Source organism: Cervus canadensis, chromosome 4 (genome assembly GCF_019320065.1).
Source record: "Cervus canadensis isolate Bull #8, Minnesota chromosome 4, ASM1932006v1, whole genome shotgun sequence".
In the NCBI taxonomy this organism is placed as follows: Eukaryota; Metazoa; Chordata; class Mammalia; order Artiodactyla; family Cervidae; genus Cervus; species Cervus canadensis.
This window is the reverse complement of record NC_057389.1, coordinates 47,780,034-47,806,727: the sequence shown is the minus strand read 5'-3', so window position 1 is coordinate 47,806,727 and position 26,694 is coordinate 47,780,034. Positions and strand designations below refer to the sequence as shown.

The 26,694-nt window shown below is 50.8% G+C and overlaps 2 protein-coding genes across 9 annotated transcripts in view; one reads left to right on the top strand and one right to left on the bottom strand.

The window, feature by feature from the left end:
• PPARGC1B (PPARG coactivator 1 beta) overlaps window positions 1–23,455 on the top strand; it is a 118,617-nt gene extending 95,162 nt beyond the window's left edge. For all 8 annotated transcript variants that reach the window (XM_043464997.1, XM_043465000.1, XM_043465001.1 and 5 more), the window contains 8 exons: window positions 1,588–2,713; window positions 3,637–3,673; window positions 4,198–4,271; window positions 5,422–6,211; window positions 9,279–9,354; window positions 11,353–11,474; window positions 14,631–14,785; window positions 15,925–23,455. In XM_043464997.1, the coding sequence (XP_043320932.1) occupies window positions 1,588–2,713; window positions 3,637–3,673; window positions 4,198–4,271; window positions 5,422–6,211; window positions 9,279–9,354; window positions 11,353–11,474; window positions 14,631–14,785; window positions 15,925–16,025 (2,481 nt within the window). In that variant the 3' untranslated portion in view covers window positions 16,026–23,455. The remainder of the gene's footprint in view (window positions 1–1,587; window positions 2,714–3,636; window positions 3,674–4,197; window positions 4,272–5,421; window positions 6,212–9,278; window positions 9,355–11,352; window positions 11,475–14,630; window positions 14,786–15,924) is intronic.
• A 310-nt stretch (window positions 23,456–23,765) lies between these two features.
• The window catches only part of PDE6A (phosphodiesterase 6A), a 74,655-nt gene continuing 71,726 nt past the window's right edge, over window positions 23,766–26,694 (bottom strand). Inside the window, exons 21-22 of the mRNA XM_043465002.1 lie at window positions 25,254–25,401; window positions 23,766–24,855 (exon numbers count right to left, since the gene is read on the bottom strand). Of these exons, the coding sequence (XP_043320937.1) occupies window positions 24,782–24,855; window positions 25,254–25,401 (222 nt within the window). The 3' untranslated portion in view covers window positions 23,766–24,781. The remainder of the gene's footprint in view (window positions 24,856–25,253; window positions 25,402–26,694) is intronic.

Sequence of the window (26,694 nt, the reverse complement as noted above, 5' to 3'; positions counted from 1 at the left end):
TCCATAGATGCAGAGCAACAGTGGGTACTGAGGACTGACTATCAGTCACATGTGAATTTTCCACTGTGTGGAACCTCTGTCTGGTTCAAGAGTCAACTGGAGGGACTTCCCTGGTGATCCAATGGCTAAGAGTCCATGCTCCCAATGCAGGGGGCCCAGATTCAATCTGGTCAAGGAACTAGATCCCACATGCCTCAACTACAACCCAACGCAGCCAAATAAATAAATATTTTTTTAAAAAAGGCAACTCTACTTCAGTGTTCCAGGCAGTATTAGATGTTGAGTTAAGAGTGGGGACAAGGAGGCTGTGGCCTGCCCTCAGGAAGCTTATTCTAATGAGGTGACAGAACCCAGCATAATATCCTTGTTGGTACCGTGGGGACCACAAGGAGGAGTTTGATTTTCTCCTGGGGGTGGGGCGCATCAGAGCTGAAAGCGCCATCGTGAACACCCAGAGGGAAGCAAGTCCTTTTCCCTTCTTGGGCTCCATCTTCTGAGACCTCCAAGGAGGGGTTTCCAAGGTGACTTCCCAGTGTTCCTGTTACTCAGAGCCTGGACGCGCCCCATCCTCTTGTTCCCGGACACCGTTGGCATGGACTGCTTCGGACAGTCCCACCCCTCCAGGCAGACTCAGGATAGCATCTTTCTCAGATAGTGGCCCGGTGCGGGGGCCTGTCCCCTCCTGGTCTGCCCGGAGGTGGGGGAGGAGGGTGGGCCCTCTCCCTGTGTCCCCTCCCTACTTGTCCTGGCTGGCCTCCCAAAAGAGAGGGCCATCCCTCATGTTCCATTTTGTCACAGAGGCAGCAGCTAAGCCCCTCTGTGAGCCAGCCTGCCCTCTGGAAGGTTCGGAAGCATTGCCGGGGGATGGGGCATGAGAGACAGCAGGACAGCCGGCCTGGCCTCAGCAGAGAGATGGTTGCTCTGGGGGTGGAGCCCGTGTGTGGACGAGTGAGGGCAGATAAGTCTGGGGAGGGCTGTTGGCTGGGGCCATGTTGCAGAGGACCCCTGACCAGGGGCTTCCCCTTTACTACACGGGCACTGGAAAGCTACTGAATTTTTTTTTTTTCTTTTAAAGAGCTTTATGAAGGTGCCACTTACATACCATAAAAGGCACCTGTTTTAAAAGTATGATTCAGTGATTTTTAATAAACTTACAGAGTTGTGCAGCCATGACCACAATCCAGTTTTAGAACATTTCCATCCTCCCAGGAAGATCCCCAGTGTCTCTATTTACAGTCAGTCCCTGTTCCCACGCCCAGCCCCAGGCAGCCACTAATGTACTTCTTGGCACTGTCACTGAGGGCTCCGCGCAGGGGAGCAAGGTAGTCAGAACAGGGCTTTGGCGGTAAACCTGGAAAGGGCGGGGTCCATAGCTGGGGTCCCTGTTAGGAGGCTGGCCGTTCCTTCATCCTCATCCCCTGAGTGATGCCAAGTGCGGTTCTGTGCTGGAAGCTGGGGGTTGAGCAATGAAACCCGGCGTGATCATCCTGGAGAGGCAGGCTGTGCCTGGCCAGTGGTGCAGGTGTGGGCAGCGGGGAGAAGCCGTGCGGGTCTCCCTCCTCACTCTGGCCTCTTTCCCCTCTCCAGATGGATGGCCCCCAAGACAGGAAGGGCCCCACTCTGCACTCTCAGAGCCGGAGCTGCACGGAGCTACACAAGCACCTCACCTCGGCACCGGCCTGCCCTCGGGCTAAAGCCCTCTCCCCGGATAGAGGCCTGCAGCCACCACCATCCCTGAGTCCCTGGCTCCCCATCAAGGAGGATGAGGAGGCGGGCGAGGACTGCCCAAGCCCCCAGCTGGCTTCAGCCTCCCCCGGGGACTCACCAGCGCTGGGCAGGACAGACCCCAGCGCCCAGGTTTCCCAGGAGGACATGCAGGCCATGGTGCAGCTCATCCGCTACATGCACACCTACTGTCTCCCACAGAGGAAGCTGCCCACACAGGCCCCAGAGCCAGCTCCACAGCCCAGCAGCAGTCCCGCCAAGCAGGTCAGACCCCGGCCTCGGTCCCAGCACCCTTCCAAAGCCACCTGGACCGAGTTCTCCATCCTGAGGGAACTTCTGGCTCAAGATGTCCTCTGCGATGTCAGCAAACCCTACCGTCTGGCCACACCTGTCTACGCCTCCCTCACGCCCCGGCCCCGGCCCAAGGACAGCCAGGCCTCCGCGGGCCACCCGGGTCCCGTGGAGGAGGTGAGGGTCTCACCTTCACCCAAGAGTTCGGGGCCCAGACCCAGCCTGCGCCCGCTGCGGCTGCAGGTGAAAGGGCATGTCAGCCGGTCAGCCAGGCTGCAGCCGGAGGAGGAAGAGGAGGAAGAAGAGGAGGAGGAAGAAGAAAAAGAGGAAGAGGACGAGGAGGAATGGGGCCGGAAAAGGCCAGGGCGCGGCCTGCCATGGACCAAGCTGGGGAGGAAGCCAGAGAGCTCCGTGTGCCCTGTGCGACGTTCCAGGAGACTGAACCCTGAGCTTGGCCCCTGGCTGACGTTCACGGATGAGCCCATGGTCCCTGCAGATCCCCAGGGGCCTCTGCCCTCGCGCTTGGCCCCCGAAGCCTATGATGTGGAGGGAGAGCCTGACAGCCCCACAGATGAGGACAGTGGCCAAGACCAGCCGCTCCTGCGGGGACCCCAGATCCCAGCTCTGGAGAGCCCCTGTGAGAGCGGGTGTGGGGACACGGACGAGGACCCCAGTTGCCCGAGGCTGTCTTCCAGAGGTAGTCGGAGTCGGTGGTCCGAGAGAGGGGGCGGGGCTGAGGTGTGGCTGACCCCACTGCACTGGAGCCAGGAGCCCCAGGTTGGGCAAACCCCTCTCCCTCTCTGGCTCTCAACTTCCCTTCCTGTATAATGGGCTTAGCTGGGCAGACCTTCAGGAATCACCTGAGCATCTCTGAGTTTCTCATCATGCATGGGCCAGGCGTCCTTAATGAACAAGGAGCAAGATGCCTGCATTCTTGGGGCTTGTGTATCAGTGGGGGAGATGGGCAACCATAAAGTGAGCAAGAAAGGAAAGTAATTACAAATTGTGATAAGCCCTCTAAAGAAGACTTCCTGGGTAACAATGTGATGGATGGTGTGAGTCTCTAAATTCAGCTCCACAGTGAGGTTGAATTTTAAATGGTAACACAAGTGGGGATAATAATACAGTAGTCATCTATTTTACACTTGCTCTGTCAGGCTTGGTCTATGACTTAATACAGATTATCCCCATTGATCCTCATAGGAAACCTATGTGGTGGGTGCTGTTGTAATTCCTGTTTTAACACATGGAAACAAAGATACATAGGTGTCTAATGGTTAGTCAACTAGTTAGTCCTGCATCTCTTTGGGGCTGAGCCCACAGATGCTGGCCTTAGAAGTGGGAATGCTTCACCACACGCGCTATACTGATGGGCCATAAGGGGTTGCCCTAGAACCCATCAACGCTGCAAAAGCCACAGCTCCGCCAGCTATAAATGTCGCTGAGTCTAGGGGAATGAAGGTTTTGAGCTGTTCCTACTCGTCCCTGAAAATGGCAGAGGCTTTTGGGTCACATGCCTGAAAGAAGCTGTGCTTGGTACCAATGCAGTTCAGAGGGAAACATCCTCTCTAGCAATGCCATGTTGAAAAATCTTATTTTTCTGTTTTGTCTTCTTTTCAGACTCTCCCAGGTGCCTCATGCTGGCCTTGTCGCAAAGGTAGATTTCTGGAAATTGTTGGCTTATTACTTCATGAGACCTTATCTGGTTGGGTGTAGGGTGACTCATTGGCCACTGAGCCTGATCCTGTCCCCACACCCCTGCCCTCTTTACCATGTAGGGTTCTCAGGAGCTGGGTTTCCTTGGTAGGCAGTTCGGTTTTTAGAAGCTGGTCTCTGCAGGCCTAAGAGATGGAGAATTTCATGGGGAAAAGCTGACAGTGCTGTGTGGCTTTGGGCAAGTGTCTTCTCCTCTCTGGGCCTCAGCTGTTTCATTGTAAAATAAGGAGGTTGACAATGATTGTCCTGTCTCCAACTCCCTCAGATCTCTCCCACGTCTCCTAAAAGCTGTATAGCTCTGAATTCCTATAACAGCCAGGATGGGGATTCTCCTGCAAATTCTCCCCAGGCCTCACTTTCATGGGGCGCAGAAGCAGGATCTGTCACAGTGTCCCCTTGCCCTCCTGGCATGCTCGGGGAGGTGGAATCTGCTACTGACTGGCATCTTTCCTTCCTGTCCTCCAGCCCCACCAGTGACCCTCCTTTTGGCAAGAAGACCTTCGAGCAGACCTTGACGGTGGAGCTCTGTGGCACAGCAGGTACGCTAGGGGCTCAATGGGGAGGTGCCCTTGGGGAGGAAGCATTTCAGACAGTAAGGGGGTACCCCAACAAGCCCTCCTTGCCACCACTGCACAGGCTACGCTGGATCTTGAGATTCCCATTGAGAGAGTTATAAGGAGAGTCAGGACCCAGGCTCAGCTGTTCGGCTGCTGACAGTTGGCACATGACCTGATGTGAAAAAAAAAAGAGATGCATGTCTTCCCCTGAAGCAGCCCGCAGTCCTATGTGGGAAACAGACTCACATCATGACAAGTACTGTTTGACACGTGCTTGTTCCAAAGACCTTGCAAGAGCTCTGGGAGCATAGAGGAAGGGACAGTATGGGGAGGGGCAGGATGTGGCCTGAGAAGATGCATGGGTAGCCAGAGTAGCAGGCATTTCAGCTACGTTTGCAGGGCAGTAGAAGTTGAGGAGACAAAAACAAAAGAGAAGGGTATTCTTGGCAGCAGAATCGGCATGAGCAAAAAGGCTCAGAGAAGTGGAAGTACAGGTGCATCGGGGGAGACCGGCCACATGGCAGTGCTGTGGGGAGAACTGGGGGGTTAGGCAAGAGCAAATATCAAAGGCTGAGAGGAATGTCAGGCTGAAGGGTTTCATGTAGATCCTCAAGGCTCCAGGAGCCCCAGAAAGGAAGAGATCACTGGCATTTTGGCAAGTTCCCTCTGGTACCTGGGGGAGGGTGAAGGGTAAGGTCAGTTGCAGGACCACCTAAGGTCACTGTGGTGGTCAAATCCAGATGGGAGGTTTTTGCCTGTGGTGCCTGCCACCTCTGTACCCTGGGAGGCTTCAGAGGTATTTGGGATGACCAGTTGGGGGGGCTTGTGGAATGATGGAATGTGGAGCAGGAAGAGAGATCTCAGATAACTTGGAGGCTTCTGCAAGGCTACAGAAGGGATGGCAAATGGATTTCATCACATGCCAGCTCTGAAAAACTGTTGACGGACTGTATGAGATGGAGTCCCAGGCTACGTCCAGGCTCAGTCAGCAGCGCAATGATCGATTAGCAATGCCTGCTATCCACTGGGTCTGGGGAGTGGTGACACGCATGCTATTTCTTTGCCATCCCAAACGAGGGTTTCAGTGCTCCTTGGAGAAATCTGTCTCACGGTGTTCCTCTTGCTTGGGTAGGACTCACTCCGCCCACCACGCCTCCCTACAAGCCCGCAGAGGAAGACCCCTTCAAGCCAGACATCAAGCACAGCCCAGGCAAAGACAGAGCTCCCACCTCGGAGGGTCCCCAGCTTGAGGCCACCACCGAGGCTGTCCACAAGCTGCCAAAGAAGCACCCAGAGAGGAGCGAGCTCCTGTCCCACCTGCGGCATACCCCAGCCCAGCCAGCCTCCCAGGCTGGTCAGAAGCGCCCCTTCTCCTGTTCCTTCGGCGACCATGATTACTGCCAGGTGCTCAAGCCAGACGGCGCCCTGCAGAGGAAGGTGCTGAGGTCCTGGGAGCCGTCTGGGGCCCACATGAAGGACTGGCCCCAGCAAGGGGCCCCACGGGCTGAGGCCCAGGCCTCTGGCAGGGAGGAAGACGGAAGCTGTAATGTTGATGCCCCCAGCAAGGACAGCACACTGCTCAGAGACCACGAGATCCGTGCCAGCCTCACCAAGCACTTTGGGCTCCTAGAGACAGCCTTGGAGGAGGAAGACCTGGCCTCCTGCAAGAGCCCCGAGTATGACACAGTCTTTGAGGACAGCAGCAGCAGCAGTGGCGAGAGCACCTTCCTCTTGGAGGAGGACGACGAGGAGGAGGGCGACGATGAGGGAGAGGACTCAGGGGTCAGCCCCCCTCGCTCTGACCACTGCCCCTACCAGAGCCCACCCAGCAAGGCCAGTCGGCGGCTCTGTTCCCGCAGCCGCTCCAGCTCTGGCTCCTCGTCCTGCCGCTCCCGGTCACCAGCCACACGGAGGACCTTCAGGTATGGATGGGTGGGTGGCCTCAGGATGGATGGTGGGCAGCTGAGCACCCCCAGTTCTGAGGTGTCAGGGGAGAGAGGAGCCCTGAGACCAGGGCTGCAGCTTCCTGTGTGGCCTGTGTCCTGGTCAGAGGCCCTGGAGGTGGACTCCTTGGGGTGTTATGGGCAAGTCCTGAAGCCAAGTGAAGCCTGCTGTGTGGTCCAGTGGTCCAGTGAGGAGTGGTCCAGATCTCCTGGCCTCGAGGGAGGAAGAAAACACACTTTCTGGCTTTTTGTGACCTTATTCATCTGTTTCTGCTTTTATATTTGTAAAGTGGGTAGGTTTTTGTGTAAATATATACAGTTGACCTTTGAATAAGGTGAGGGTTAGGGACAGCAATCCTCCACACAGTCAAAAATTGTGTGTAACTTATAGTCGGCCCTCCTCATCTGAGATAACTCCGTATCTGCAGATTCAGCGACTTCTGACAGTGTGGTATTACTACTGAAGAAAATCCCAGTGTTGGTGGCCTCTCAGAGTTCAAACCTGTGTTGTTCAAGGGTCAACACATGTACACAGTGTAATACTTATGTGAATTTACTTGTAAAACAAAGATTAGCATAATTCTAATTTGTGTTCTAAAAAACCCCCCAAAACCCGGATTTAAAGCAGAGATAAGGTTTATTCCCGTTTCTCGGGGCTTTGGAGTTGCGCAGTCTTCCAGCAGTCAGTCACCCGGTGGGAGAGCTCTTCTTCTTTCACACCAGGATGACCTGTCATGAGCGTTTCCTCATACCGTCTTTGCTCACTGAACCGGACTGTAGAAGGAGCCGTTCCAGAATTCTGTGGGGAGCTGGGCAGAAAGAATGGAAGTCTGGCATCTTTTGGTGAAGACAGTTTGCTTCTCTTCCCTGCTAACAGCAGGACCTGGCTCTTCAGAGGGGAGGCCGCAGGAGCGTGGGTGCAAGTCCCAAACCCTCTGCCCGAGATGCACCTGAGTGACCACCAGATGGCGCTCCTGGGTTCAGAGCAGTGCAGCAAGCAGAATCCGGGAGAGGCCTCCTTACCAAGCTGGTGGCTGGGCCTCGCCTCCTAAGCCTCAGGTTTTGTAGGTCGGGGGTGGGGGTGGAGAATTTCATTTCTAACAAGTTCCGGGGTAACGATGACATTGCTAGAGTGCTATACTCCGAGAAACAGAATTCAGGTAGTAGGAAGATAACCTTAGAAAATTCCTCTTTATATTTTCTTATCTCTACCGGTGGCTCTTAATTGAAAATCTGCTGAAAACAAAGCTTCCTTTCCCCATTAAAATGTACGCAGACAGCTCACTGGGCATTGGATTTTAGGGGACTTCTGGATCCCCCAGACACTATTGTGCCAAAGCCCTGAATTGTTATTTAAAATGAACTCATTTTGAACAATTTCTCTAAAAGCCTGTCTATGTAATAAGCCAGAACAGTTAGTCAGAGATATCTTCTGTCAGACCTCTCCGAACCCCACTTCCAGCTCTGTTCTTCTTTCCCCAGAGGGTCGCTGTGAGCTAGTCTGCCTGTTGTTCACATTAGCTGGTTTCTTCTGCAGCGTCTGTTCAGAAGCTACTAAGGTTCTTCTCCTGTTGAAGCACATTCCCCAAGGCCAGAGCTGGAGCTTCTTGGCTTCCTTCCCCTCCTGACCTGTTCAGGCCCTTTACCCATGGGCTTGGCACACTAGTCAGGGGCCTCTCTCAACCGCCTTGGATTCTCCTTTTCCTCTTTCTCACTTTTGGGCTAAGTTCAGGCTGGCTTTCGCTGGAGAAAGTTAATTGGTTAACTTGGTTCTTACTCAGCTGCCTGGCGGAGCTTGATGGCTAGTCAATTGGATAAACTAGTCTTCAGCCTTCTCCAGACCAGCATTTCTCTACTTGTGCATCTGCTACCAAACATAATCAACAGGAAGGCTTTGAGCTGGTTTAACAAGCCCTACAGCACCTTCAAGTCACTCTGAGCTCTTCATGGGGGAAGACTTCCAATGCTGCTGCAAGTGGAAAATGATACTCTTATTATATAGCACTTAAAGTCTGCAAGTCACATCCCTTTCTATTACCCTCTTTGAGCTTCACAGAGGCACTTGAGGGAAGCTCAAGTGCTTTTCATCCCCATTTTATAGATGAGGAAACTGAGGCTCAAAGAGTTTCAATAGAAAAATATAGCCAGCCAGTACTGAGCCATTCCTGAGCTAAGCATGTACACATATGTTCTGATTTGATTCTCCCAAATGGCTGAGAAGGCAAATACAATTGATTCTCCTTAGTTTACAGATGAAGAACTGGCTTAAGTAGCTGGTCCTGGGTCACCAGCAGAGAGGTAGCAGAATCAGCATTGGAATGCTACCTGACTCTGGAGCCCCTGCTCTCTCTCATTCTCTGCTGTGTTCCCAAGGATGCAAACGGTGTGTGGCCGAGTCGGCATTCAACCCCCCTTACATGCTGTGCTCCTTCCCCTCCAGCTGCCTGGCCACTGGGAAGAGAGGGCATTGTGCAGACAGGTGCCTGGGAGGGCGCAGGCATGCGGCACCCAGGAGCTTCTCCAGCTGAGTAGCCCACTAGCTGCCTGGGGTGCAGGGGCTGTGATGGCCGAGGTTGCTGCCTGGCCAGACAGCACAAATGGAGGGTCTAGAATCAGCAGACCTCCTACTAGCTTTGGCTTTCCCGCTTCTTAGCTTCGGGGCAAATTTCATCTTGAACCTGAGCCTTAAGATTTTCATCTGAAAAATGGGGAAGCATGAGACCTCAGAGGATATTTTTTCATCAGGTCAACTATCATAATGAAGCAAAAGGGCCTTTCCACCCCCAACAGCATAGAAAGGTTCACAGGGATTATGGTTAGCAACATAGAAGGCATGTGTCAGTCACATGTTCAGACCCACATGCGGCCCTGGGTGGTGACCGCTGAGGTGGAGAGCTGGGCTCTCTCTCCTAGTTCTACCTTCGCTAATGAACAAGTCCTAACAAAGCTGAAGAAACATCGCTCGCCTCCTGAAGCAAGTCCTCCTCCCGCCCCACTGTGGTCCCTGCTAAGAGTGAGTGAGTCTGCTTTGCTTGTTCACTGACAGATGTGAGAGCAGAGGGTCGTGTTCAGACGGAACGCCAAGCGTCCGGCATGCCAGGAAGCAGCGGGAAAAGGCCATTGTAAGTGACTTGGGGCCCCAGAGCCCGGAGTGAGTGGGGACAAGCAGGGGCATCAGGAAGTGTGGGGGCTTCAGAGACCCAAAGTGCTTTGAGGTCATCTGGCCTGCAGGAGATAGTTGTATTTCTCTCATTTACGAAAGCACAAGGGTCACCAAAGGGCATCAAAGGTGGCATGCGCAAAATGCAGCCAATGGACTGGTCTGGGAGTAGGGTGGGGTAGTGTGCCATTGGTGAGGATTTAGGGCTCAGTATCAGAAGCTCAACAGGGCCAGGGGGTGAGCACTGATGAGGGAGCAGAGCCAGCCCTGCTTCCACTTCTGTGTGACCTTGAGCAGCTTCCTTGAGCCTCAGTTTACTCATCTGTATATAGGGTCCCCTGGTGTGATCTGGGCAAAAGGACCAAGAGAGCCTGTCTCTTCCTGCCCGACTCTCTAGTCCTCCCCCAGAGTTAGTCCAGAGGCCCAGGCTGTGCCTGGTAAACCTGTTGCAAAGCACCACACAGGGAAAAGTCATTAGGAAGCTGGAGTCAGTGTCCTCATATCATTAGAAAGGAGGGAAGGGAAAGTAAGACAGAAGCACAGACAGACTCTCACTGGATTTCCATCCCCCACCCCACCGCCCCCACACCCCGCCCCCGACAGCATGGTGCTTCAGGGCAGGGCATGCTCGAGGTATGCATACCCCGGAGGTGTGTACACACAGCTGTCTGCAAGCAGGTACTTAAAACCACATGGAGCATCTTCTGGGATCCTTGTGTGACCATTCAGCAGTTGTGGCGTGCCTGGCCCTGTTCTAGGTGCTGGATGGCAACAGCGAATGAGACAAACAAGGTCTCCACTCCCATGGTTGGGCCAGAAGGGAGAGAGAGATGACAGACTCATAAGCAAAGCAATAAATACTGTCATTACAGATTGGGAGGTGCACTGTGAAATTAATCACGCCACAACTAAGATGTTTGAAACAAATCATGTTTTGACTTGTGGGGAGGATTTATTTACATGGTTGTCTGGAAAGGGCATCTTCAGAGAGCTAGGCCCCAAGGGATGGAAGAAACCATCCAAGCAAAGGTTCAGGAGGACAGCGGAGGGGGTGGGGGGGTGCAGAAGCGGGGATGGGCCTGTTAGTTCAAGGTGCTGGAGGAGGCGGGGGTGGGGAGGGGGCAGGGGGCGGTTGCATTCTTACACGGAGCTGAACTGGGCCACCCTGGGGAACGTACCTGGTGTCTGAGACTGTACAGCAGTGCCCTCTCTGGACCGCTGCCCTCTGAGGTGCAGGAGGGCATGGCTGGAGAATCGCTGGCCTTAACCTGTTCCAGAGAAAGCCTGTCTAGACCAGACCCTGGTGGTCTTGCCCATCAGGAGCACAGCTGGAGTTTCTTCAGCAAATCAAAGCCACTCTTCTGATGGCCATGGCTTTAACTGGATCCAGTCACTAGATGGTGGTGGGACGCGGGGGAGGTCCCAACCGGGCTTCCCCGATGCACCCCCTCTGGTGGGCGGGTCTAAGGGCCTGGCACCTAAAGGTGACAAGTGTCTACATAGCACCCTGGCAAAACCAAAGGTAATGGTGGCTCCACATCCTTATGCCCCTGTCCCCTCTGACCTGTAGCAACCTGGCTGCCAGTGCTCGCCCTTTAGCATCCTTAGCACCTCCCCCAATACCAGAAGTCAGACTCCAAACAGATACAGAAGCTACTCAGGGTGCAGTTACAGTAGTAGTGGTGACTCCCTCTCCTGTCTCCGCCCAGTCTCTGTTCATTCCCTTCAAGTACACAGTCGCTTCCTTTCGGGCCACCTCCCGTCCGATGCTTAACAGCCCCCTCCTCCCGTAAGGCAGGTCCTCTGGGATAGTGACTGTCATGGTCCTATCTCTGACTCCAGTCCCAGCTGGAGTCGCTTTCTCAGCCAGGTGACATGGACTGGGGACGAGGACTCTGTGGGAGCCCGCCATCTAGGGGGCAACCCGAATGACAGGTCCCTCTGTGTCGCCCTCCGGCAGGGTGAAGGCCGCGTGGTGTACATTCGAAATCTCTCCAGTGACATGAGCTCGCGTGAACTGAAGAGGCGCTTTGAAGTGTTTGGCGAGATTGTGGAGTGCCAGGTGCTCACGAGAAGCAAGAGGTGAGTCAGGCTCTCACAGAGGAGGGCAGCAAGGGTGTGCAGAGGTCCCAATTCAGGGCTCACCACATTGGAGATGCCCAGGAGGACTTCCAGGACAAACCTACCATCAGGTACAGGAGAAGGGAGGACCTGTAACAATTGTGCAGCCCAGGAATCACCACAAACATGTACTGATACTCTGCTAAAGTGCGAGGCAACTTTCGTGCGTTGTCTTACTTCAGTTTTCCAACTTGCGTGTGACATATGCAGCCTTTCCTTTCTGGGTGGCTCAGATAAGTTAACTGAGCAGCTAGTTAGTGGCAGAGCCAGATCTGCAGCCCATATGTCCACTTCTGGTTTTCCATCCTAGAGCTGGTACGGGGCTGCCAAAAGCCCATGGTGGTTGAAGGCACTTTTGCATTGCACTCTTGGCTGCAAACCCCATGTTACTTCATCCCTCCATTCCTCTACAGCTGCAGCCCTGTGTCCCACTCACCCGGGAAGCAGTGTTTCATCTCTCGGGAGATCTGCAAGAATAGGTTGCATATAAATGCACAACTTAGGTGTCAAAACTTCGTCAGATTTGAAATAATTTGAAGTATCTCCTGTTATTACTTGCAAACTAAGTTATTAAGGTTTTAAAATTCTAATTTAATAATGACTTTTAAAAACTTCAGTGAGAAAATAGTTTCTACATAAGAATCATTACACATCTCACATCCCTTACGATGGCTATAGAAAACTAACAAGTGAGGATGTGGAGAGACTGGAATCCTTGTGCGCTATGGGTCAGAATGTAGTGGGTTGGCCAAGAAGTTGATTCGGGTTTTTTCCAACTGATGTTATGGAAAACCCAAACAAGCCAATAAAAGGTGCAACCATTGTGCAAAATAGTATGGGGGTTCTTCATAAAATTAAACATAGAATTTGACCATTTGACCCAGCAATTCCTCTTTTGGGTATATCATCAGAAAAATTGAAAGCGAGATCTTAAAGAGATATTTGCACATACATGTTCATAGCCCTGTTACTCACAATATCCAAGAGTTGACAACAACTCAAGAAGAATGGATAAGCAAGATGTATATGTATGCCGTGGAATATTAGTCTTAAGAAGGATGGGAATCAATCCTGTCACATGCTACTACATAGATGAACCTTGAGGATATTATACTGGGTGGAATAAGCCAGTCACAAGAAGACACATACTGTGTGATTCCACTTACATGAGGGATCTAAAGAAGTTAAACTCATAGACATGGAAAGTAGAATGGTGGTGGCCAGGGGCTGGGAGAAGAGGGTATAGGGGGTTGTTGTTTAATGGGTACACAGTTTCAGTTTTGCAAGATGAAACATTTCTAGAGATCCATCTTACAACAGTGTAAGTTAACACAATGTGGCACTAGTGATAAAGAATCCACCTGCCAGTGCAGGAGGAGATGTAAGAGACATGGGTTCAAACCCTGGGTCGGGAAGATCCCCTGGAGTAGGCAACCCAGTCCAGTATTCTTGCCTGGAAAATCCCATGAACAGAGGAGCCTGGTAGGCTATAGTCCATAGCGTCGCAAAGAGTCAGACACGACTGAAGCGACTTAGCATGCACGCATGTTCTTAACACAACTGAACCATACACTGAAAAATAATAAAGATGGTAAATTTTATGGTGTGTATTTTTGTCATAATTTGTTTGAAAAAGTCATGACACAAACTATTTTATGTTGTGTGCAGTCTTTGGGATATCACATGAGGGAACATGTTAAAAACAAAGCAAGAAAATTAATCTCTAAGGAGATGGTTCAATTTGTTAAGATTTAAAAATTACTCATGAGTCTCAGATATTTAGAGTCAGAGGGTTCCAGCCTTGGCCTGATTCAGGGAGGTGTCAGGAAATGCAATTCAGTTGCATGTTTGTGAGGCACTTGAGGTCGGTAGACCTGTGCTGAGTGGTAGGATGGTGCTGTACTTGTGGAATCTGAGTAGCAGGCTGATAGATCAGGATTCATTTGATTGTGAAACTGGTGAGAGTAGATCTGACTTTAGGCCCCCCTCATGTTGGCATTCTTCTCAGGCAAGCTTCCCTCATGCTAGCAAAGTGGTTGTGAGCATATCTGTGAGCTGTGAGCTGTGAGCATATCTCCTACCCAGGGAAGCAGGAGTTCCAGGCAAAGATATGGCATGGAATCTTTGGGGTTCTGTTTTGGGTGACAGGTTCATGCTTGAACAAATCACTACAGCCAAGGAGGGTCAGTGTCTTGTGCCTTACCCTGGTGCCCTGAGCCCAGCTGAGTACTGGGTGGTGTTGTCAGAGGGCAGGGAGATAATGCTGAATAGGCAGGCATGAAGGAGGAGATGTATATGCAATACCAGCAATCTTAGGGAAGGTGAAGGACAGGTTAACAGCCAAAGAAGTGGTGGCTGAGGGACTTCCCTGGTGGTCCACTGGTTAAGAATCTACCTTCCAGTGCAGAGGATGTGAGTTCAGTCCCTGGTCAGGGAACTAAGATCCCATACGCCATGGGGCAACTAAGCCTGTGTGCCACGGCTAGAGACCCTAGAGAATCCGCATGTCACGACTACTGAGCCCGTGTGCTCCAGAGCCCATGTGCTGCAAGAAGAGACGCCCAAGCGCCACAACTAGAGAAATCCCACACACTGCAATGAAGAGTCAGCACAGCCTAAATAAATAAATGAATATTTAATTAAAAAAAAAAAAAGAAGTGACAGCTGAGGCTGACTTTGAAGGGTGTGGGAGTGGTAGGATGGAGCGTAGGTGTGGCCGATCCTGAAAAATGGGCATTGTGAAGGAAATAGAGAGGAGCATGAAAAGCCTCAGGTTTCAAGGCAGGAAGTCTGGGTTTGAGTCCCTGCTCTGCCCCCTGTCTTTGGGCAAATCCTAAACTCAAGAGCCTGTTCCTCATCCCAGAGGGACAGATAACAACAGTCCCCGGTCACAGGGTGTCTGAAGAGCCTGTGAGGCGACGGGTGGTGGCCAGCACTTCTTAGTATTTTATTGCCAACCCAGTGACCATCATCATGTCTGTCGGGGAGCCATGCGACGCAGTCATGAATCACTGACTCATGACTCATGGTTTTCCCGCTCCTCACCTGGTAGCAGGTGGTCGGACAGTGTCCACCGGGCTGGCCCAGTGACACGCTCCCCTCTTCCTCTCCTTCCAGAGGCGAGAAGTATGGCTTCATCACCTACCGGTGTTCTGAGCATGCTGCCCTGTCCCTGAGGAATGGCGCCGCCCTAAGGAAGCGCAGCGAGCCCTCCTTCCAGCTGAGCTATGGGGGGCTCCGGCACTTCTGCTGGCCCCGCTACACTGACTACGGTGAGTACACAGGCCCTGCACATCCTGCTCACCAAAGCTCTGGGGGCAGTGACCTCCTTTATTGAAACCTAAAGTCCCCTCTGGACATGGCTCCCATGCCCAGGCTCCCCTGTCATTGTTTTTCGCTGAGTCGTGTCCAACTCTTTGTGACCCCATGGAGTATAGCCCAACAGGCTCTCTGTCCATGAGGTTTCCCAGGGAGGAATACTGGAGTGGGTTGCCATTTCCTTCTCCAGGGGATCATCCTGACCCAGGGGTTGAACCCACGTCTCCTGCATTGGGGAGGATTCTTTACCCCTGAGCCACGGGGGAAGACCAGGCTCCCCCAGGCTGGTGGGAATAACTTGGCAGCCACTTGGCCTGGAAGCTGTCCTCTTGATTTCCTTCTGGCGTCTGGTCTGTCTTGCCCTATGCCAGGACTGGTACCAAAGAGATGAAGCCTCTTGTGGCCTCTTGGAAGGTCCAGTCTCGTGTTTGCAGCCAGGTGGCAGAACCACAGCTGCCGTCTCTTTGACCTCATAGGCCCTGCCATCCACGGTGGCCCTGACAGACAGCAGCCTTGTCCATTACTGGGCCACAGCGAAACAGTATTGTCATCATGCCCTCACCATCTAGGGACAAGTTGGTAAAGGAGGACAAGTACAATTTGGGAGAGAGTTCGTGGTAGGCCACTGTCTGCTGCAGCCTCCATAGTGCAGATCTGAGTGTCAGGAGACCCCGGAGGCACCTGACCAGGCAGTGCTCCTGACTTTGTGTCCCCCCATGGGGACTCAGTTCCCCAGCCATGCACTGAGGACATCGTAGTTGTCTGCCTTACGTGACTTCTGCACTGGTTTCCTAAAGGGCATGAAACCATTAGGAGAAGCAGAATTAGAGGCTGCTGGAACAGGAAAGGAGCCCTGGGAGGAGGGCTCTGGTTCAGGCATCCCCAGCCTGCAACCAGGGCAGCCAAGCCCCCAAGACACCACCCACATGGCAGAGGTGGCCCGGAGGAACGCAGAGCCACTGCCCACTGCTCTCTGAAACCTCAGGCTACCTCCGCTCTGTGGGGCTGACCCTGGTGGCAGATTTTCTGATCGGCAGGCTTTCTGAATCACTCATTGCCTTCCCCTCTCACTGACTCCTCCACCCCCGCCCAGATTCTAATTCAGAAGAGGCCCTGCCTGCGTCAGTGAAAACCAAGTACGAAGCCATGGATTTTGACAGCTTACTGAAGGAGGCCCAGCAGAGCCTGCACTGATAACAGCCTTAACCTTCGAGGAATACCTCAATACCTCAGACAAGGCCCTTCCAAAATGTTTACGTTTTCAAAGAAATTAAGTATATGAGAGGGCGAGAGAGCGAGCGCGTGAGAGAGAGAGAGAGAGAAACTCAGAACTGCTGTCCTTTTAAAAAAAAAAATCAATGTTTACATTGAACAAAGCTGCTTCTGTCTGTGAGTTTCCATGGTGTTGATGTTCCACTGCCACATTAGTGTCCTCGCTTCCGACGGGTTGTCCTGGGTGGGCGCCAGACGCTTGGCCCTGCACCCACCTCCCCTTCCTCCCCGACCGACATCCCCTCGTAGACGTGCAGCTGTGTTCACCATACCATTTCTCGTCTGTAGTGTGTGATGATGAAATCGTTACTCGTGAATAGAATCAGGATTATAAACTCATTTCTAATTGAAGAAAAAAAGTATATCCTTACAACAATGTATTTATGGCTCAGACGTCCTGTGCCTGGGATTATTGTGTTGCTTCCTTGGTTTTGTTAACTATGCACTGTCGTGAGGTGTTTGCCACTGACCTGCACCGCTCCCTTTGCCAGAATGCCCCAGAGATGCTGGCGGCCGGAAGACTGGTCACCAGGGAGAGAGGCATGCAGCCACCGCCGGGAGCGCTGGAGAGAGGGCCTGCTTCTGGGCCTGTTCTGCCAAGCGCTGCCTTGTCTCACTGAGCAAGCTGGGGCCCGTTTATAGTCGGTGCCCAGCTCACACTCAAAGTTTGTGCCTGGCCATGAGTGCGCAGATCCCCACGGACCTTGGAAGGAAGGTGGGGTGAGCTGCATTATTCCCGTTTTCCAGGTGAGGCCTGCAGTGCCCTAGGAGGCAAAATGACTTGCCCAGGGTTTCACAACCCGTGAGACTATAGTGGCCCAACCCAGGCCCCTCCTCCTGCCTTAGCTAGGGTAAAGAGGCAAAGTTGCAAGGACTGGTAGAGGTGGGTTCAACTGAAAAGGACAACAGGCTAGGCACCTCGGGGCTCATTTTGGGGGGTGAGTTGGCAGCTGCCTTGTCAATATCAGGCAAGTTCAGGCTTTGGCACCAGTCTTGATCCAAGGGGTCCTGGGTGTGCTTACACCTTTGGACACGCCATCAGAGCTTCAGGATGCACCTGGAGTGATGCAGAGAGGCGATCTGGAGCAGTTGCCCTTTTGGGGCCAGCTACCACCTCATCCTCCTTCAGCTTGACTTCCCTTTTCTTCACCTGTGAAGTTATTCAGGTGGCAGGGGTAACAGGGAGCAGGAGGGGATGTAAGGCGTGGGGATAGATAAGACAATCTCTAAGCTCCTTTCCAACTTAGAAAACATTCTCATTGGGCTTTACTTTAAAGTTTGTGTTCTTGAGTGATATCAAAGCCATGTCCAGCTTGGATGTTCGGGAGGTGCCTTGGGGGCCATTTGTGAGGGGGAGCATGGCCAGGCAGGGTAAGAGCACACTGCTTCAGCTTCAGACAGAGTGGCTCCAGCTTGGTCTTTTTCACACATCAGAGTTCCTTGGGGAGTTTTTGTATTTGAAAGAAAAGAAGAGAAAAAAGATCCTGCTGCTTAAAAAAAGTTTGAACTTGGCTCATTTAACTAAACAAAGTGATATAATATATTACTAATGCCAAGCCCTGTTCTTTGGCAATTGGTAGTTATGGGGTTTGGGTTTTCTGTTTATGTTCTTAAGATTATAAAATACCTCAGTAGGTTAACTGGGCCGATAAGCCTCTCCTGAGAGGTGAGCATACTTCAAGCCCACAGAGAAGGTTGGAGGAGACTGGCACGGGAAGAAACAGGGAATCTGAGTTCCTGTGTGGCAAGTCACTTCACCTCTCTGGACCCCAGCTTTCTTTTCTGTGAAATGGACCAAGGAGGAGAATTAGGCAGGCTGATCTCAAAGGTCCATGCCAGCTCTGATAGCTGTGGCTTCTAAGGTGGTATCTAGCAAGTACATGACATATGGGCCACTATTCCCACATCCTTGACCAGTTGCAGACGTAACTAGTTGACCACTGCACTCATGTTCTTTGAACTTGGTCATGCTCAACAATCATCATCATAGTGCTCTGAGCAGTCATGACTAGTTGATGGGAATTTAACCTATCTGACATCCTGGTCTAATCTTTGAAAGGTTTCTGTCAAACAGAACCCTGTGGTGACCAGGTTTCATGCTGGCCCATCCCTCTATGTCATGTCCTGATCTATGAAGAGAAAATTGCCCTTAAGCCATTCCTTGGCTCAGGACTTCCAGTACTACTCCAACACAATCCCGCTTGAAGGTGGGGGCCAAGAGGAATAGTGGACAGGAATATGTTTGGAGAAGGCAGGGTTTATGAGGATAGACCAAAAAGACTTTCCATGGCACGAGTCTGAACATTATAAATTCCCTTTATAGCTGTTCACTGCCTAGCACACAGTAGGCACACAGTAAATCGTTATGGGATAGAATGGAATGGAATGGAATAGAATTTAAATCCACCTGATGCCTCCCCTAACTCCTGATTTGCACCAATGAGTAAACTGAAATTTCATCCTGTGGAAAAAATAGAAAGGAACTATACATTCAGAGTGGAGAGAGCTGCGTTGAGTACTGGCTTTGCCAAGAACTAACTCTGTGACTTCAGTAAGTCAGAGTCCCTTCCTCTCCCTAAGTCTCCCTAAGTCTCAGGAGGGGTTGGACTAGAAGATCTCTAAGCCTCTTCTGTTTGCTTCTTCCTTGATTGCACTAGACCAGAGGTTCTCCCATGGGCAGATGGTACCTTAGGGCGAAGAAATGCAGATTTTTAGCGAAGGACAAGTCTCTTCCCTCTACCGGGTCAGCTAAAGCCGCCCTTTCACTTCAGATTAATACAAGGCATTTGTAGGTGGTCAGATGCTAGCTCTTGAGCAGAGATTTGAGTTTAGTCCTGGTGATATGCTTAAGGTTGGGGCTGGGGCCTGCGGATGGGAGAGGGTGCCTGCTGAGGGCATTGAGCAGTTTCTTCTCACCATCCCATACGTAAAAGGATACAAGTTCTAAAACTGACCAACCCTGCAGACAACCTCCATCCGAAGACTCATTCGGTGCTGTGTATTATTTACCAAGGAAACTCCAAGGTCTCTCCAGGAAAACCAGTCAACCTTGGTCTCTTTCCTACCAAATTAAGGAGTCACCCAGAGGGAGCAGCTGCCATTGGCAACCATCTCATTGTAGCTCTGTCCTAGTATTTGCTCTCTGTCATGTTTACATGTGATTGCCATACAAGCTTACAGTAGACTGTGTTGGTAGCCACCCACACAAGGCAGGTTGTACTGTCCATCTCTGTGCCGTGCTGGTGTTTTCCAAATATGTTCCATCTAAATGCTAAGTGGAATTCTTCCATCTCCTTCCTCAGTCGGTACAAGGCTGAATCAGAATCCTCACTCTTGGGGGCTCTGGTTAATGAAGGAAAATGCATCAAAGAGGTAAAGAATATGAGTGGATGGAGTGCAGCTAAGGCCCTGACCCTCTTCTCCCCGTCACACCTTGCCCCCCAATTAGAACACTGCTTTGAGGTATCAATACAAAGCACCAGTCAGGTGTCTACAGCTGCTGTGGGCTCTCATAGCCCTGTGTGTGGAATGTGCTCAGGAGAGAGGCAAGGCTTTGGGAGCTCCAGGGTGGGAGGAGGAAGGTGGGGGGGCGGGGTGGGGTGGGATGCTCTGAACTGCAAAGACTTGGTACTCAGGTCCTTATGTGGGAAGAGATGCAGTAAGAAATCTTTCTCGCCTAAAGCCTGTGTTTGTTGATGTTTGGAGAGCAATTCTAGGCATGTGCAACATGCAAGCTGAGGGGCAGGGACGGCATGACAGTGCAGCCCTTCTGCATGGACAGCTTGAAACCCTATTCCAGGCCTCCGGTTCAGTTGAAATGACAGCCGAGCCCCCAGCTTGAGCAATGGGATGTCCCAGCTGTGAAGCAGAATCAACCCAAAGGATTTGTTGATCTGACTCACTCATGTCGAAACTGCAGTCTTTTCTTACCATTTGTGACTTAGCAATTGTCCTCAGACATGACCAAGGAAAGAAGTTGAATGTATAGTAGCAAATAAAGTGAACCTAATGGTTTCAATGGCCAAAGAAGAGGGATCCTTCCCATTGGGGCAGAAGGAAACCAGTTAATGCTTATGTGCAATATGTTTAAGCTGGGCCCCAAGTCCCTGAGACGTTTGCACACATAGATGGGCTCCAGAACTGTCTGCTGAGTCCAGGGGTACAGGGTAAATGGAGGGAGAGCTCAGGAGCTGGGAAACCTTCGTGCATAGAGATGCCCTTGGCTCAAAACAGACATAGAGCGGAAGGCCCCTGGGAGCCGGCTGTAGAATGCCCAGGAAGCAGGCAGAGGCTGACTTTGCATTAAACCAATAAAAGCACTTTGAGAAAACCATGACACTAAGCCTGGCTCCATGTTTCTACACTGGCAAACATGGATCTCCCTGGGCGATGTGAGGTCCTCTCCTAGGCATTGGGACAGGGGCCAGCAAACGGGCTGGTGAGGGAGGAAGGCAGAGATGCCTTCATAGACATCAGCCAAGGGAGAGCCCATCCTAGGGCCAGTCCTGAAAATGGAGCGATGCTTTTTGATCTGGTACCTATTTTTGTAAAAAAAAAAAAAAAAAAAATGAAGACAGCACAGCCAATTGAAATGGGTTTGCAGAGCAAGTCACTTACCTATAAGCCATCTTAAAGTGAGAAACCCAATGTTTCTTACTTTCTATGTGATCTTGGGCCTCTGTTTCCTCATTTACAGATGGGAATGAATATTGGATGGGCTGAGCACTAAAGTCCCTTTCACCTCTGATGGGCTAAAATTCCCATCCTGGAGCATCGGGAAACCATCATTAACTCATGAAACCAATTCCATTCTCTGGCTGTGCCCAGCTTATGTTCAGGGTGAGAGTTCTCTGCAAGGTAACCAACTAGCAGGGAATTCAAATCCACATGGTCCTGGCCGAGTTACCTTATATGAGGAGGCCAGCTCCCCAGGACAGATCTAAGCCATAGTTTCTGGTGGGGATGGTGAGAAGTTAAACCCCAGCTTGGCTGGATGGTGATGTCAGATCTCACATTAGCTTTGTCATCGTCCCCACCAAACAGCTTTCAATCTGAATGTTGTGACCACTTGGCTGTTTCTCTCTTGCTCTCAGACAATACTAGCAATACACTTGTTTTTGCAAAACAGCTTAACTTAGGCACTTTTCACACATTTGTTTCAAATGATTGTAAAACATACGGGGCAACAGGAGGCATGGATCACACTGCATATGTTTAGGGCAGCTTTTGTTTTTTGTTTCTTTAATGGTATAGCAGTGGTAGCTGAGGCTCTGAGATTTTGTGGGGCAGATTTTCAGAAAACTCCAGTTCATCTGAATGCCTTGCACATTCAGAAGCAGCACAGAAACCCAACTGCCCAAACTGGGGGCTCGGAGAATAGGGTTTTGTAGGTGGTCAGTCCCTGGGCTGTGCAACAACACCTCCAAGAGGTGTTTTATAGCTAGGACCCCCTCTGTGCTGTATGTTTTGTCAAAGGATCCTCCAGACCTCCACTTTGCCAGCCTTGCTCATGGGTGACTTTTGAAGGGATTGGTCAGCTTCCACCTCCGCACTTTGCCTTATCAATGTCTAGTCGCCATCTAGTGGCCAAAGACTGTATCCACCAGCTACCCAGATAGAAGGCAAATAAAGCCTTTCGACCACCTTGCAGTCCAACACCAATGTTGGGAATGAAATGCAAGGACATGAGCGAACTGTCTGTGTGTTTAGAGCCCAGTGTAACACCAGTCAGAAGCCCCAGAAGCAACCACTCAGACAGAAAAATACACTAGTTCTCCTGAGGGCAGCGGAAACACGAGTGGACCTGGCCCAGGTGCCCAGGAGGGGTTTACTGTAACTGCAATACTGGCAGCCCAGCTGCTGACCTTGTTAAGTGAACCTCTGCTAGGTGGCCCCCACTGGACCCTCAGGACAAGCAGAGAGGTTGTGCGTGAGGATTTTGTGGGGGCCTGGCCGTGGCCTTTGATATGGTCTACCGAATAGCCAAACAGCTTTTATTTGCTTGTTTTGTATTTTGTATTTAAAAATCTTGTCAAGTGTTTTTGTGTTAGGAATAAAAAGTCATAAACTACTCCCAACTTTGTTTCTTGAGGAATGTTCTGATTCCAACAGAAAGAGGTTGGAAATCTCAAGGGGTGTGTGGTCAGGGTGGTCAGTGGACCAGGGAAGTGGACCGCTTGGATTTCCAAATGGTTTCAGTGGAAGATGACCATCCAGAAGTCCAACTTGGGGCAGTCTGCTCCGGAAATTCACACCCACCCACCCCCTTCACTTCCTTGTGCTGCGATATTAGCATTAGCATTGGCTTGGAGCATCTGCTTCTTCCAGAGGTGGCTGCTAATGTTGAAACCAACCCAAGATTCCTCCCCCCACCCACCCCAGGTTTCTAAAGAGATGGTGTCTGTAGCTAGCCTTAATTGACAGGGCAAGGTGGTCCCTATGGTCCCTTCCAGCATTTCCAAATCTTGGACTCAAATTCTTTTCTCTTGGTGTGACCATGCAGCCTAGAGAATTCTGAGCAATAGGAAGCCAGGGCTTTCCCCGGCTCTGTAACAGGGTCAAACCAGCGAACGGCTCACCTTGTGAGGTTTGGGTATCCCCAGGGGTACTACCATAGGGGGCATTATTTATTAGGAAGCTCAACAAGGTAACTACAGCCTGGGGTGCGTGAGTGCAAGGCTGTGTGTGTGTGTGTGTGTGTGTGTGTGTGTGTCTGCACGCCTATGTTTGTGTGTGTGTGGAATTACATTGATGCATTTCTTGAGAAAGGTGCAAGAATTTCACCTACACAGAGGGACACATCTGCTTTGTTATTTATAATAGAAAGCTAAATTTTAATTTTTTAAAGGACACTGCTAATGATTGAGAATCGAGTTTTTAGTTTTGCTATTTTTTTTAATTGGTAGAGGATTTTTTATATATTTTTTCCATTTTGTTGGGTTGTGTCCTTATTTATATAAATACTTTATCTGTGAGAGGCAAGGAAGAAAACTTCTTTGCTTTTAATTATTGTGGTTGTCATCGTCCCTATTTTATTTCTGGTGTGATTTATCTGTCTTACCTTCTAAATGAGAAAATGTTTTCCTGTATTTGTACATTGTCAGATTCTATAGTTTCATAGATAATTTAACCAAATTGCTCTATGTATTATTATTCTGTGAGTATAAAGTTCTATTTTAACGTCTGTAAATACTTAAGAACTGGCTTCTTTTCTCAAACTCCCACTGTGGAGTTATTGTTTACATCACAAAAACTGTAGAATCTCTATGCTCATGTACTGTAAATAGTGAAGTGATCTGCTTATAAATAAACTTAACAAATACACTATGGAGATTAAAAAGAAAATACCACCCGCAGCTCTGCTCAGGTGTGTCTTTCTTTATTGGGTCCTATGTGCTTGTTGAGGGTTGCTCCGGTTACTAACTAGAAAAAGGCTTCTAGTTTCAGGGTCATCTCTCAGAGAAGACCTCAGCCCAGGGTGCCTCTCCAAAATTTTCCAAGTTTACTTGTCCTTTCTTCACAGCACTTTTCATGGATCACAAGGAACCATTCAGACTTGCTTCCCATAACATCGCTCCATTCCCAGGTTTTTGCCAGTATGACTTTTGTAAAGCTGTACCACCTTCTGAACGAGGACTCCCTTGTTTCGGTATATCCGCTTTTCCACACAAACACACTACATATATGTGCTAAAAGAGATATTTTGACATTATGGTTTCAAGCAAAGACACTTGCCAGTTGACAACTGTGAAACAATCTCTGGACAGAGAATATGGAAAAGAGACTTGAATTGTGTACCATACTTGGGTGAACTTGAAACATTTTCCTTTGCTTACTAACTCCCAGTGAGAGCAGTGAAGAGTGGCATCTTCCAGGACCTTTCATCTTGGATGTGTGTGTTATTGCTGCGAAGTTGTCCTGGGTTGAGCCAAGATGGACAGGCCTTAACACCTGGCATGGATCTGTCGTTGGCTGCAGGCCACCACCCTCAGGCACACTGTCTCCCCGCGGATGAGGTAATCCCAAAGGGACTGAGACCGAGGGCTGTCTGTTGACAGGGCTCGTCACTGCTGAGACCATGGTCTTCAGGACAGGGTCTGGGCAGCTCATCGCAGCATCCGCCACAACTGGATACTAGGGGTTCATGTGTGGCATGTAATCATGATGTGATTATGTTTGAAAACACCCATTCATCTTTAAAGATGCGTAATGGAGGAGTCAATGATATGCCTGGAATTTGCTTCTAAATATTTCAGCTAAGAAAAAAATGAAAACTCTAAAAGGACAGATGAAGCAAATGCGGCAAAAATCCTGATGTTAGAATCTGCGTGATGGGTAGGTGGCAATTCATTGTGTAATTCTCTACTTTTGTGAATGATTGCATATTTGTGTACTATAAAATGAAAGTATAAGAGCACAAAAGATTCTAGGTAAGCAGGTGAGTCTGGCACTAATGAGTCTGTGAAAGCTAAAATGTCAGTTGTCACTCAATAAAAAGTTCTCACAGCTGAAAAAGAGGCTTGAAAGCCACTAGGAAAGATGTAAACTAAATTCTCTTTCAGTTTTCAAACCCCACAACTCTGACTTCTCGAGCAGAAGGTGGTGTGTGGTTTCCCACCCGCCCGGGTCCTCTTGTCCGTGAAGGGTGGGGCCGGCCTGGGCCCTGGATCCTCGCTCTGCTATTGGACGCAGCAAGACTTGGATGCAGGCCCGCCCCCAGGTTGCTTTCCGCCGGGTTGACTTCCTGCGGCTGCTGCAATCAGACAGGAAAGAGAACACACCAGGTGAGAGGAGGCTGTAGCGGGCTTTCCCTCTGACCTTGTTTGGACCAAGAGTTGAAAACTCAAGGGCTTTTGGAGGCCCTACATCCACCACTTTACTACTGGAGTTTGTCCTACTCTGGTCAGGGGCAGTCGGGGAGGAGTAGAGGGGAGGCTCCTTTGCTGGGATCCTCAATCTTGGGAACCAGGCTGGGCCACTGCTAACGGTGTGATTTGACCACAACACTTCACCTCTGCGAGCCTCTGTGCTCTCATATGTAGAATGGGGGCAATTGGGTTGTGGAGTGGCCTGAATGGGCCCACGTGTGTAAGGTCACAAGCGCCCAGTATGTGTTGGGTTGGGACCCCCCATCCTCCCCTTTCCACAAACCTTGGTTGGCTGCCTGCTGTTTCTGCTTCTCCTCCTCCAGCCCCTTCATCTTGGTCTCATACTCATCAGCAAGCGCTTTCCACTCCTTGCGGTTGTTGGTAATCCCATCCAGCATGGGAGTGATCTCCTCGTGGAAACGGGAGAATTCCTGCAAGAGACAGAGGCTCTGGCACAGGTGCGGAGCCCCAGGATCGGGCTCCAGGCAGGGCAGTCTGTCATGTCCTCACTGGAGTGAGCTTCCCCAGGTGGGCGACAGCTTCCATCACCCAGTGGTGCTTGAGACGACACTGCAGGGCCCTCAGTCACAAGGTCCCATACCTCGCTTGCGTAATACCCTCCTGTGGCACCACCTGGCTTTCAGGTTGGAGCACAAACTCCTTCACAAGGCTCCCAGACCCAGTGGGCTTCCTCGTCACCAACTGGAACCCTCCGGACATTCCAGATCTCTGTCTGGGCCTCACACCAGCTCGTCGCTTTGCTGGAACTAACTTCCCCCTCTTTTTCCTTGAGGGCTCTACTCAGACATCACATCCCCAGGGAAGCCTCTTCTGATCCCCAAGGTAAGTTGAGTCCTCTATTAGCAGCTCCCCAAAACTTTCATTCCCACATCGCATTTCACTGTAGCGACTCCCTCTGCCAGTCTGCCTCCAGAGCTGTGCATTGGGGAGGCAGGCACATCTCTGCTCGTTCACTGGGGTGACCTTGGCCCAGTACAGGGTTTGGGGCACAAAGACACTCAGTCAGTATTTGCTGAAGGAGATCAGGATGCGAAGAGGATTCTGAAGGTCTCTTAGCCCTAGAATAAAAATGATGCCTTTGAGCACAGCACATGACAGGTTACGATGCACTGTGTCTCCTTTGGTCCTCAGAAAACTCCTGCCAGGTGGGACAATGAGACTCCTCACTCCTAGATTTTTAGGGGAAGAAATGGAGATGCAGATGGGCAGAGATTTGCATAAGGTCAGAATGGCACATCCAGGGTCCACTGCAGAGTTCAGCCAGAGCTAGCTGTGCTCAGATCAATTGTGCCACCAGCCGTGTGACCCTAGGCAGGTCCCCTTGAAATTGGGACGGTACCTCATGGAGTTGCTGTGATAATGTACGTAAAGCTCTTAGACCAGTCCCCATTGTTTTGTATATTACTGATGATCACAGAGAGCATCAGCTACCCTGCCCTGTTGCTTGCAGTATCCTGGTTAGTCTGTGTTATATCAGAGATGCACTCGTGCGCCCCCTGCAGGCAGAAGGGCTGCAGCTCAAGTGAAAGTGAAAGTCGCTTAGTCCTGTCTGACTCTTTGTGACCCCCATGGCCTATGCAGTCTATGGAATTCTCCAGGCCAGAATACTTTAGTGGGTAGCCTTTCCCTTCTCCAGGGGATCTTCCCAACCCACAGATCAGACCCAGGTCTCCAGCATTGCAGGTGGATTCTTTACCAGCTGA